The 13,100-nt window shown below is 41.7% G+C and overlaps 1 protein-coding gene across 1 annotated transcript; it reads right to left on the bottom strand.

Annotated features, from left to right (window-relative positions):
• Positions 1-2,806: 2,806 nt before the first annotated feature.
• On the bottom strand, positions 2,807-9,903 carry LOC124137162 (G1/S-specific cyclin-D2-like). Its single transcript, XM_046503359.2, has 5 exons — positions 9,493-9,903; positions 8,197-8,412; positions 7,509-7,668; positions 5,558-5,697; positions 2,807-5,126 (listed from the first exon to the last, which is right to left on the bottom strand). Exons 1-5 carry the CDS (start codon positions 9,685-9,687, stop codon positions 4,953-4,955), a joined length of 885 nt encoding a protein of 294 aa, XP_046359315.1. The 5' UTR covers positions 9,688-9,903; the 3' UTR covers positions 2,807-4,952.
• Positions 9,904-13,100: the final 3,197 nt, after the last annotated feature.

Raw genomic sequence — 13,100 nt, 5'->3', positions numbered from 1 at the left:
GCTGGTTTTCCAGACAAGCTTGATTTTACAGTACCTCGGCATTTAAAGCATTGACGCGCAGCTGAGTGAGTGAGTGAGTGCGTGAGGGTGAATTATTTGTACCCCGCAGTCAGTAAAATGTCACCTAGGTATCCATGCCGTCTTTAAGTCATCGTTACATAGCCAGATATTTTGTTTGTACGAAGGGAGATAAATATAAACACCAACATTGTCATTGATTTTGAATCTGTATGTTATCGTTTACCGCGCTGAGATACCAGATCATGCATGTATGTGTATATGTACACCGTATATTTTTAATAATATCGTCAAAATGAACAACTCTGTGCAAATTTGTTTGTTGTTGTTAAACGCCGCACTCAGCAATATGCCAACTATATAACAGCGGTCTGAAAATAATCCAGTCTGGACCGGTGATTGACATCATGAGCATCGATCCACGCAATTGGGATGCGATGACATGCATCAGCCAAGTCAGCGAACCCGACCACCCGATCCCGTCAGTCGCCTCTTACGACAAGCATAGAACACCTATTCTACACCGGATCTTCACGGGTCGTGCAAATTTGTGTACTCGTAAACAAGCATGAACGGGGTATTTGGGACACCAATCCCACCAAATTGTTGTGCTCCCCACCCTATTCTCGCTAAAGAGGTAAGAGTTTCCAAGAATAAATCATTATTCATAAGCTATGTGGATATGCAAAGAGTGATTTTTTACTCAGTTATATACAGCTCATGGTATAAATTAGTGTATGCGTCACATGACAGTCTATACGTAGTGTGGGGCACGGGTGGCTCAGTCGCCTGAGGCGCCGCGATTCGCTGTGCAGAGTTGCGTCCCTTGGGCACACCAGAAACCTTTTTTTTGTGGGTTCGAATCCCGGTTCGCCCCGATTATGTTCCTAGGTTTGTCAGCACCAAACCCGTGCTCGTGGGTTTCACCGAAGTGGTAAACGTCTGAGACCTGCATCAGTTCGGGCTTTCCTCCCACATCAAACTGACACGCCGTGATATGACTGGAATACTGTTAAAAGCGGCGTTAAACCCAACTCACTCACTAATGGGCTTGTCACATTTCACATTTCACGCATACACGTCGCAATATAAGTGCAATAATTTTGATCGCGACGTTAAAACCCAATTCACCTTACCTCACCTACGGTCGTACGACAAAAAGGGGCGGTCGGGTAGCCTAGGGGTTAAAGCGTTCGCTCGTCACGCCGAAGATCGATTCCCGACATGGGTACAATGTGTAAAGCCTATTTCTGGTATCCCCCGCCGTGATATTGCTGGAATATTGACAAAAGCGGCGTAAAACCATACTCACTCGTACGACAAAAATGGGGCCCAGTTGGCAACAATGGCACTCATTGTTTCACGACGTTGTGTGCTATACCGGGCCGGCCTATGTATGGACGAGTCAGTCAAACCAGTGATTGATAACATGAGCCAAATTACACATTGAATCCCGCTGATCATTTTAATCGTCTGTGACAAACAGTTGCTACTGGGAACTATTCGGTCCCGACATCCAATGGACTATAGCCCCGTGAAGATTCCGGGGTAGAATAGGTCTTCAGCAACCCATGCTTGCTGTAAAAGGTGGCTATGCTTGTCGCAAAAGGCGACTAACGGGATCGGGTGGTCAGGCTCGTTGACTTGATGATGCTTGTCATCGATCCCAATTGCGTGGATCGATGCTCATGATATCAAACACTGGATTGACTGGTCCAGACTCGATTATTTACAGACCGCCGTCATATAGCTGGAATATTGCTGAGTGCGGCGTTAAACAACAAACAAACATACAACCATTGCCACCTTTTGACCGATGGGTGAATGTAATCAGTCCGCAATATCACGGCGACCTCTAAATAATCACGCACCAGGACCATTTTCCTGTTGCCAGTGATGATAATTCTGTTGTACTCGGCAAACCAGTACTGTGTCGCCGGATACTTAACGACATTCCTTCACTGTGCCATGTGGCCGCAGAGGATGATCAGGCAACATACTTCAGTGATGTATATATTGGTCTATGTCGTTGCATTCCCCAGGATTTGAATTAACTTTCCGTCTCAGACTCATCGTTAACCTTTTGTGTGACATGGGGCGGAAAGTCATGTCACAGCTCCAACGTTTCTAAGGTGAGGTTGGTTGGTTGGCTTGTTGTTTAACGCCGCACTCAGCAGTATTCCAGCTATATGACGGCGGTCTGTAAATAATCGAGTCTGGGCCAGACAATCCAGTGATTAATATCATGAGCATCGATCCACGCATTTGGGATCGATGACATGCATCAACCAAGTCAGCGAGCCTGACCACCCGATCCCGTTAGTCGCCTTTTACGACAAGCATAGTCACCTTTTTCGGCAAGTATGGCTTGCTGAAGACCTATTCTATCCCGGAATCTCTAAGGTGGGGTGTTTCAGAGCATAGAATTCGACGTTCTTAGTATACTACCTAAAACGTCACGCCCACCCGATGTCACAGAGTCTGGGTACTCTATCCCCGGTGTAGGTACACAGGGTGGCATTTGGAACAAGGGGTTGCAGTAAGTATGGTTTAACGCCGCTTTTAGCAATATTCCAGAAATACCGCGGCGGGGGACACCATAAATGGGCTTCACACGTTGTACCCATGTCGGGAATCGAACCCGGGTCTTCGGCGTGGCGTTCAAACGCTTTATCCACAAGGCTACCCGACCGCCCCACAAAGGGTTGGAAACAAATATTTGTTTTCCTAACCGTGAAGATGAAGAACAAAGTCTATCCTTTGCTGGTAAATACGACAGTCACGTGAATTAGGTTCAATGTTATATTTTATTCATCAACAGTTCCTTTATGTACACACAATACAATCCACAGGACAAGTTTATGCAGTTCTTCACTCGTAACAAAATGGGAGGACTGTCGTCCAACTTGAAACATTCTTCCATACAATCAGAAACAACTGAGTAACCATTGTCTTAACACCCTTCTTACATTCATCAACGAGCTGAGGTAACAAACCTCTTCGGTCAACTTCGGTAGAACCCGACATTCGCGAGGAAACCATACACACCATTCGAGACTTCACTGTGTGAATATTATTAACAGCTGTGAGACAGCAGAATCGGCGAAGTTCGTTATTTACAACGATAATTGTCAAGGAGACAAACAAACTTTAACAAGTCAAACTATTGACCCAAGAAAGCACTATGCACAGACTTATTACAAAGCAATAAACCAGTTAACAAGTTCGTGTAATTAATAATTTGGAAATCAGAAACAAAAATCGTGTCCCTGGTGCTAGACCCTCAACTATAAAATCTATATTTTACATTATCACAATAATCAGCCAAGGGTGGACCACTCAGGAACAGGACTTCGTTGAAAATGAGAGTTATCTCCCTTTACGGAGGAACAATTTGAAACATTTCATAAATAATTTTTAATGTAATATTACCAATTGTTGTGCATGTCCTGTCCAATGGAGCAAAATCGTGGCCAATTATTCTATTGCATGTGCACACCTAGCTTGTCAGGACTATATTCACAATTATTTATAAATGAGTTGGCAAAATGCTAGTAAAACTTATCACAGTGTTTTATGTCTTGAAAGACCCTTTCTATCGGACGCATCACAATACTGCAGTACACTTGTCGTTTCTTTTAGTCCTTAACAAAATGAATAATGATCATTTATGAACCCTAAAAGAATTTTCAAGAAAGAAATTCCTACGATGAACTTGGCAGTGATAATAGTTTAGGAACTTGTAAAACATAATTAAGTATATTAGCATGATCGTGTACAGTATTGTTAACGCCCAATCAAATTGCAGTTTCCCAATTTGCCCGTATCCTGGACATGCGCAGACACATTACACGGTCGCTATTTCATGGAAATCACTTGAAATCGATCATATGACCGACCTACACAAACGATCAATCAAAAAAACTCGTTACTATTAGCTTAGGGTAGTACGTTTAAAATAACATTTCATTTTTCGGACCAAATCCACAGCAAGAAAATATGCGGAATTCCACACGAAAAATCACGACCGCTATACAATCGATACCACAAATAATATTAACGTATTTCCTTCTCTTAGCAATCACGAGACATCGGTGTTGAATTATGTAAACTAACAAGATTACAGAGGGTGAGGTAGAATTAGAGTTTAAGTTAATTTAATTTAATAAGTTTAATAAGGAGAGATACCCAAGTCTAACACAGAGGTAGAGTAAGAAGTGTTTATATTAAATCATAGAATTTGCAGGTATCCGGCATCAGGTTATGGGACCTTTATTGCATTGATGGCTGCTGTTGACGGTGTCACTCCATTTGTCTCTCACAATATTGCTCAATAGTTCGTATTAGTTGATCGATACTTGAATAATAGTATCACAATATTAGCAAATCAAACCATAGTGATCGAATATAACACACTTAAGTCGTCGAACAGTCGGATAAGTCAAAATCAGTAATATATAAATATTAAATTATGTACTTTGCTCATATTCGAGGCAATGGTTGTGCTTAGTCTGTTGCAAATGACGATGAATATGATGAAACGGTAGCGGGTACATATGACTCGTATAAATAAACAACTCGGGTCGAGGCAGTGCGACTTGACGTCACTTGTCACGTGTTGCCAAGTCACATGATCATGTGTCTTCTGGCAATGTCATAAATAAGGCGACGGCGTCACGTGATAGTGTCACATGACATGAGATGTCGCTGGCAGTGTCCGTACTTATGGCAGGCTGAGGCGAGAATTGGTAGCAAAGACGTCACGAAGTCGCGTATCACATCACTTGCGAAGTCATGGGCGACGTGGCAGGTCGTCACCAGGTTCCCGGGAGGTTCCTGTTGGGGGAGCACTGGCTTATTGCGGTGGGGGTTGCAGTCCTGAACCGCTTAGGTTGGGGGCGGGGAATCACCCAGACATCGGATTCCGACTTTGCTCAACAACAAACGCCGGGTTGGTCATATAAATTTATGTCCCTCACGTCTGTGGGTGTCGTCGGCTGGCCATTTAACGGGTCGGACTTTGTCGGAGTTTCTGGGGCTTCTTGAACCGTAGACAAATTATTTGCAAAACACTGCTCTATTTGCTCTTGACAATACCGCAAACAATCCTGAAAGACAAAAACACAAAGCATAAGTTCCTTTAACGTCTTTCGTTAAAAAAATGTTACGTCAACTTTAATATACAAAGACCGTTAATTCAAGACCGTGCATTTAATCAATCAAGGCATGATGGCATTTAGCGTTATCATTGAACTAACTTCCCTTGATAATGCCTCATTGGTTAGTGTCACGACCCATCACAAGGGGACTGACCCTCAATTAACGCCATGTAACATAAAAGACCCTTTGTTCCTTGGTCATATACCCCGGGGGGACGTTCCCGAAACTCCCGGGGGGTGATGAAATCACTTCCCATGGCCTCGGTTAAGACCCAATTCACCACAAACAAGTCATTACATCTGAGCAACAGGCAGGATTTGCTTAATTCCCAACAGGTCCCCTGTATAAGAGATTAACGGACTAATATTGTTACACTTACCACTTCTATGCCTGTTATTAGGACGAGTTTTTCTAAGAATTTCACATCTTGTGGTTCTGACGCACTGAACAGGCCGTGAACTGCAGCGCCCAAGCTCCCGGCGGCGATCATTGATGGGGGGTACATCATAAATTTGCAATCTGTGAAAAAAAAATTAAGAAATTAATTGACAATAAATCGTGTATCTTAGGATTACGGTTTGTGGAATGTCTTGATGACTAATTCGAAAATTCGATAAAAGCATTTAACTTCCAAGTCATCCTTCCCGATAAAACCTTCTATCAATCTAAAACCAGATCGCTATTCTGTATGCAGTGATTTCAGGTTTTTAAGTTTAAAGATTATTTGGATAAATATTTCCTGTACATTTTCATATGGGAAAAGGCTGAACGAAAATAAGTTACAAAATAATATTTCTTCCATCATTAAGTGTAACGGCAACATTTCGTGCATTGAACTTTCAGGCATTTATAACCTTCATTTAACTTCTTGTAACACAAAATGTTACAAATAAGTTACAGTGTTACATGTTACGCCCTTGGCGAAATCGGCCAGATTATGCGAAACATAGTTCCAAAAATGACGTCATGGTCATTGTTCTCCCAAACACATGCTATCAGACACCTCTGTATGTACATTTCCAAACAGCTGAGCTAAGCAAGTGCGCACCTAACTCCCACACATAATCCTGTAGGCATTAAGTTCGATACTATTCACTTGGAAAAATTCTTGACACAAGTTTTAACACCCTTGACGGGCGGAATGCAACAACGGCCCTTGACACGTCATAGCGAGGACAACTTAAGCTGGTCGTGTTGCCGCAAGTATATCACTGGGACTCGACTTTTAATTAGAAGGAAACAATTGTCAAATTAATGTAGAGTTCCCGTGGTTTGCGCCACTGAGCAGTCGTTAGGTCTCAGCTTGGCAAGGAAGTCACTGAGAAACACGACCCGCTAGACTTTTTATGACCAATGTATCCTGCTCTATTGGGACATCTCATCAATCTTGAGAATCTGTTAGCTCCGGTGCATGTATGGCACAATTAAAAATTCCGATTTCAATAGATCTTTTCCCCAGTAGAACCAGCGCAAACTCAATTTAAGGTGTTTCACATTTCGTCGCGTAGGTGTCTTTGCTATTTCCAAAAGTTGAAGAGGAAACGTCCTTAAATAGTAAACCAGTTTGGCAAAATAACCAACCTAAATAATTCATTCCAATCAATAACGCAATTATTGTTGGGTTACAGAATGAATCAATTATCAGTAGATTTATTACAGTGCGAGATGGTCGCTGTGAACAAATGGCCCAGGTGCAGAAAGACCTTGTAAGCGAGACCAACAGTTCTGGACGAAGGGAAACAACTCGTGTTGGCTTAGTGTGTGCGCCGACCACCTACAGTGGAATGTCGAGCATTTCGCCGACAGGTCACGCATCAGCCATCAAGGTCGCCACCTTGATACCGGCGAGGGACATACAAGTGGGGCCTTTGTTTGACAAGATTTAACTCACTGGCGATTCTGGACAGTGATACAAAGATGTGTTCCATTTTCACAAGATCTAGTCTCATTATGAAAAAAACAACCGTCATGTTGAACACGCATCATTTCCCCCTTCGCACTTGTTGACTAAACATTCGACTTAGACCATCCACTCCCAGTAGATTTTTTTGAGAGATTCAACTCGAAACGACGCTGATACTATCTGGTTACGTCAATGTGAGGAGTTCCTAGCACGTCAATGGACCTATTTTGCACGCTGCACGGTGGGAAAATTGTTCAGTCAACCAATCATGTTGCAGAATGCATGTGTCATGGATACGTCTTGAGATTTTTTTTTTCGACCGGTGAGATATGTTCAATTTCATTCACTACTTTGCCGTTACACATCACATGCGAAAATACATTTAAAAGTTGGAGAAAAAAAAGTTGTTGATAGAAATGTTTTTTACCTGTAGCACATAATGCGATAAAGGCCTGGGCGTGCCTCTTGATGATTCCCGATTTTTCCTTGTCGGGAATGAGTCGGGAGAGAAGCTGGTCCAGGAAGTCGTGTGGTGTCACCGCTGATAAGTCCCATTTCAGATGATAAAGAACTTGCAGTTCCATATCCTGTAATTAAGATTAACATACTTGATGAACAGGCCAAAATAAACAAAGGTTCAATATCGGCATGTTCAATTTGTATGCATGCATATAATTTAACAAACAGTGCAGTTTTATTTTCACTGATAGATAATCCCACTTGCTGAGTCCAAGTTAATGTTCTCATTGCAGATTAACAAATCATACGTTTTCTAATGCTAGATTCTATTCAATGTTTTCCCACCCTAAGTACACAAGAGTACATTCACAACTATTTCCCTTAATCGCTTTCACCAACACAGCAGAACGCATTGCCCCGGACACCGCCGCATCAACTATAGTGCCCGACCACACCCACTTTGAAATGACCGACAGTCCGAACATCAGCTGTTGGTATGACTTAGCCGCGAGGCAGATCGTTTCACACGCCGAGTCATCAAACGGCAGCAATGTACATATCACTAAAACAACAAGCGACACCACCCCGGCTGTCTTGCACAACAGCAACTATCAACACACACAAGCAGTCATACAAAAAGGAAAAAATGTATGTACCATTAATGATTGGAGACCAATCGAATTGTCAGTGTATATGACCAATTTCTCTGCAGTCAATGGGTTCGTTTCCTTCAGCTTGGAAGCAAGGAACATACACGCACTTCCTAATAGCTGGAGACTAGTCCTGTGAGTATCCTTCACGCACAAAAATCTGTCCAAGTAATTCATAGCTAATGGAAACACTTCCTCTTCGCACTGCTGTTCTTCACAAACCTGAAATAAGAAACGAACATTTTAGCCTAAAATTCAATAAATAATATTTCCTATCACATTTATAGACACTGAAGTTCAATTTATCATGTGAAATAAAAGCCGAACAACTGCGTGTATCTCATTTCACTGCCCCGTGTAAATGAGTGACCGTATTATTAAGGGTCCGTAATTCGAGGTAAGCCAACTATTTCCTGAGTGAAAGTTGTCACATCTAACTGCCAGCCTAAATCAGTCCTGAATAGACACTTATCCAAAGCATCCAAACTATAGACAAAAGAGCAGTGAAATTATCGACAATTAAGTCCTCATTTCAATGCAAATTTCTCAATACGACACAAAGCATGTGAAAAAAGTCAGTTAAAACTCTAAACTTGAGTCATGTGGTATGCTTATATCTGCCAACCGACAAAAGCCCGCCAGTTCACTAGCTGCGCAGCCCTGGGCAGCTCAAGTCGCATTCATCCAAAAATATCAATAAAATTTGTAAAAATTCCAAAGTCACCCGAAATTATTTTTTTCTTCGATAAAAAAAGAATGTTGAGTCGATATTGCAACTGGAATGCTTTGTAAGCCTAAAGGTTCTAAAAATTTCACGCAAATGCAAATTTGGTGCTGCTTATGCCATTTCCATGAAGAACAAGGCGATTTCAATGGAAAACTTGCGACTTTATCCCCATAAAAATTCTAACAAAGTAATTTAAGCTGAAAAAGTTATATATCGAATACCAAACTGTAGCAATTTTAATGCACATTCTGATGAATTTTCAAAAGTTCTTGATTGAGCAATATCGGCATTAAATATTTCCAACTTTTGTACAGTACCCCGCTTGCACATGAGGCCAGGGCGATCGCCATGTTAGAAAAGCTCGGTCTCTGAACAGCCCGACACAGGCGTAATAAAAATTCATATAAATGTTACTATCCAACATTTTGAATGACATTATGGACCAAAGGAAGGCTAAAGGTGTCCTCTACACGACTGCATCACTGTCAGTTGAAAATAATCCAATTTCGGTGAAATTTTGATCTCTGAAACGTACGAGGTAGCGTGACAAGTCAAGTATTACAATCAGCACCCACCTCCGACATCCACTGGGATACCATTTTCCGCATAGATGGTCGAATGTCCGTCTGCACACAAGTAAAGTAGGATATGTGGGGTACATATCTATCCTCAGTATCAAGCAAATTCTTCAACACTCTCTTGTCTTTGATTAAAACGGGATCTTCGTAGGCCCTTGGATTCGTGTCGCTCTCACAACACATCAGATCCATCGTACAGAAAATCGCTTCGCTTCGAAGCAGCTCGTCTTAATTCAACGACTCTGCTTTGCTTGGGCTGGTGGTAAATCCAAATAAGAATGAATCAATATTAATTTCTTGATGGGTGAGGTAGATATGTTTGGCCGGAGTGCTGTAGGTAGAAGTGCACAAGCCACCGGCCACCCCCAAATGACAGACTCGCTTGTATTTATAACCACATTTCAATGGGTCTCGGCTAAGCCGAGCTACAATGAGCGCATGCGCAGAACACCAAACTAAGGAGAATTCAGTTTCGATGTAACTTTGTGGCTCGATATCTTTCTACAAAATTCCAAATTTATCGGAATGTCCAACTTAGGAGTATTTTGAGATATAGTACTAGTTATTTAACTGGTAAAATTTGAAAAACAAGGCTTAATTATGCCTTAAAAGAACTTTCTTTCTCTTCCTCATGAATATTCATTAGGCATATTGAGGACACTGAACGCAGTGGAGCATTCACGATATTCAGTAAACAAAGAGCTAGCGGCAGGACGGGGAAGAGAAGAAAATCGGCTGCCTGTAGCTGGACTTATACCATTCTCATGGATGTATCTTAACTTTATATCTGTTTTCGAACGAGACAGGTTGGCCATTGTATTTTATATGAATTTTGTTCAGTATTTTTGGTAGCTGAAATTCCTTCTATCGAGAATCCCCGTCAAACATTCCATTTCAAGGGGCCAAGCGACAAGGTGACCGCTCATCCGCCTTTGTCTACCCTTCATTAAGCCTATTTAATGCCGTGCTAGCCAACTTATTTTTACATGTATAATTTTTCTGATTTTTTATCTTGTTTTTAGTGCACTTATTTGTGAAAAGTAACGTTTATTAAATGAAAACCAAGGGTAGTTTATTGTGTGGGGTCTATGCTAATTTATGGCTGCGGTGAGTCTGTAGTTGCCGAGCTCGGAATCTATATTTAGAACTGTCTGGTTTGTCCCGTTGCGAGCTTAGCCGCCGTTATGGGGATATCGACCAATCAGGTGCCTTTACGTTGACCTGTGACACGAATACTAGTGAATGAGTTTTCCCAGAGTGACTGAGTGCGATCGAAACTTGTCAATGAATGGAAAGATAAGCTCCGCCCTTTTCATCTAAAACCCCGCCCATTAGAATCGCGCTTGTCGAATAGAAACACGTTCGCTGCTTTGTCCGCGTGTAAACATAAGCGTATGAATGAAAGAATGAGAGTCGGACAGCGTTCCGATACAGGGAGCTGATATGCGATGGACCTCTGCCTTTCTTGTGCTGTGGCCATCATTGTTTACACTCAAGGCTTGGGTCGGGCACCTGGCCATGTCGCCACACAGTGCGGCGCAAGCAAAGCAACAGAACACACACAAAAATGCAATACATAGGTTTCATTTTTGTAATATATAAAACACATATTTTTCAGTTGGAGCATGAATTTATTTTGCTAGGGAAGTATGAAATAATATTCCAAATATATTTTCACACAGTCAAGCTAAATTATAAATGAACACATTTTCAGTGTTTAAAAAGACCGTAAATACTTGGAATACGGTGTTTCTTTTGAAGTGTGGATGACAATACCTGTGGAAAAACAACTAATATTTGACGAATAAAATTATTTCAGTACATGTAACATATTTCAAAAAAAGTGTTGAAAATATTGCTTCCATGCACGGTTGAAAGGTATATATCTACAGCAGTCATATTTCCCAGAACTGCATATTGATTATATATTAAATGTGTTTCTAAATATATGTATATGATAGCACTACCAAAGAAAACACAATCTGTGGGACCTCGCCCAATCAGGCAGACTGAGTTAGCATGTTCGTGTTCTGGCTACAGAAATGACATTGGGTAATACTGGTCACGTGACTGTAGATGCAGGGGTGACGGAAAAGCCTGGCGAGCACTTTATCTATCCACAGACGTGACAAATACAAGCGCTTTCCATTTCCACATTGCGATGCTTTGGTTCACTGTAAATCAAAGAAGTTATTCAGCAAAGCCTAATTTATCACTAATAATTATCCAAGCCCCTCTTTCATCACACACCTGACCATGTATACATTTGATATATTTTTTAATGAACAGTTGTGATATATCAACCACACAGTGAAGTCGGATCGGAGCATCATGGTGAGGCGAGTTTGGACGACTAGAGGGAAGTAACCCGGTCTGCCTCATCGCGCGGGGTGTGAGCCATAGTTATGGCCCCAAAGCATTTTCTGTTGCTAGGTGACAAGGGGGCACACTCTCTTTACACGCAGTTCAATCTCAGAGATCCGAGTTTCAGTGTTCGAGCCGCACGACTTGCTAAACATCAGACTTCCATATTCTCTATGTTGTTATTGTACTGTCATTACGTTTTTGGTGATTATTTGTCACAATAACAAAACAAATATCAACTTCCCAAAATACTGAAAGGTTTTTGAAAAGCGAATGGTCGTCAAACATGTTCAAACGCACTTTAGGGAGGAAAGTAAGATTTGGATTCGTTACACTGATCAAATATCAACCTGTTTTTGCGTCACGATGAGGGTCTTTGGACAAAACAACCAAAATAACAGCTAGATTTGACTGGACTGTCATTGATGAAACCACGGTCTTGTTTTTCAAGTCCGTGGTTTCATAATGACAATCGAATATAATAGTAATATCGGTCTAAAACTAGTTGCGAAGTCGAGACCGAACAAACACCATGAATCTGTTCCGCTGAGTTATCACAGCTCAGTGTGTGGCTGTGGTGCGACTCGCAAGGACGACAGTCATTACCCTAACATCACGTGAAACAGTCTCACGCTGACCATGACTATTGCCCTCCTTGCATGTTCACGTATAGTTTTGTTTGTTTGTTGTTTAACGCCGCACTCAGCAATATTTCAGCCATATGACGGCGGTCTGTAAATAAGCGAGTCTGGACCAGACAATCCATTGATTGACATCATGAACATCGATCCACGCAATTGGGATACGATGACATGCATCAACCTTGTCAGCGAGCCTGACCACCCGACCCCGTCAGTCGCCTCTTACAGACCGTAAATCATACTGAAGGTATTCGGTAACTATTTGGAATCGAACCTAGTCCTACTAGTGGTGAGCGGACACCTTAACATCGGGGCTACTTATACACCATGGGCCAACACAATTTCACCTCATATGACCAGACCACCATGTACAGATATAGTCGACTGCGTTTTCATCATGTCATGTTATTTATAATATTTAAATGTATGGAAGAAACTCGACACATAAAAATAATTCCGGATTTAAGTTGTGCTACGTGCACCTTATCTTCTCCCGCCAGACATGCAACTATCGGACAGAACCCGGAAGTCTGTGCATTGCTTCATAAACATTACTGCACCAGGTTTGATAACGGCTGCAATACATGTCTACAGAACATT

The sequence above is a fragment of the Haliotis rufescens genome, unplaced genomic scaffold (assembly GCF_023055435.1).
Source record: "Haliotis rufescens isolate VD_foot unplaced genomic scaffold, xgHalRufe1.0.p SCAF_5, whole genome shotgun sequence".
Lineage (NCBI taxonomy): Eukaryota > Metazoa > Mollusca > Gastropoda > Lepetellida > Haliotidae > Haliotis > Haliotis rufescens.
Note: the sequence above shows the minus strand (reverse complement) of the source record. Positions and strands in the feature narration are given on the sequence as shown.

Coding starts and splice junctions, on each gene's coding strand:
- LOC124137162 (XM_046503359.2), bottom strand. CDS start 9,687: ATGGATCTGATGTGTTGTGAGAGCGACACGAATCCAAGGGCCTACGAA. Junction 7,669..8,196: donor TTGGTCTCCAATCATTAATG/GTACATACATTT, acceptor TCTTAATTACAG/GATATGGAACTGCAAGTTCT. Junction 5,127..5,557: donor TAATAACAGGCATAGAAGTG/GTAAGTGTAACA, acceptor TTTGTCTTTCAG/GATTGTTTGCGGTATTGTCA.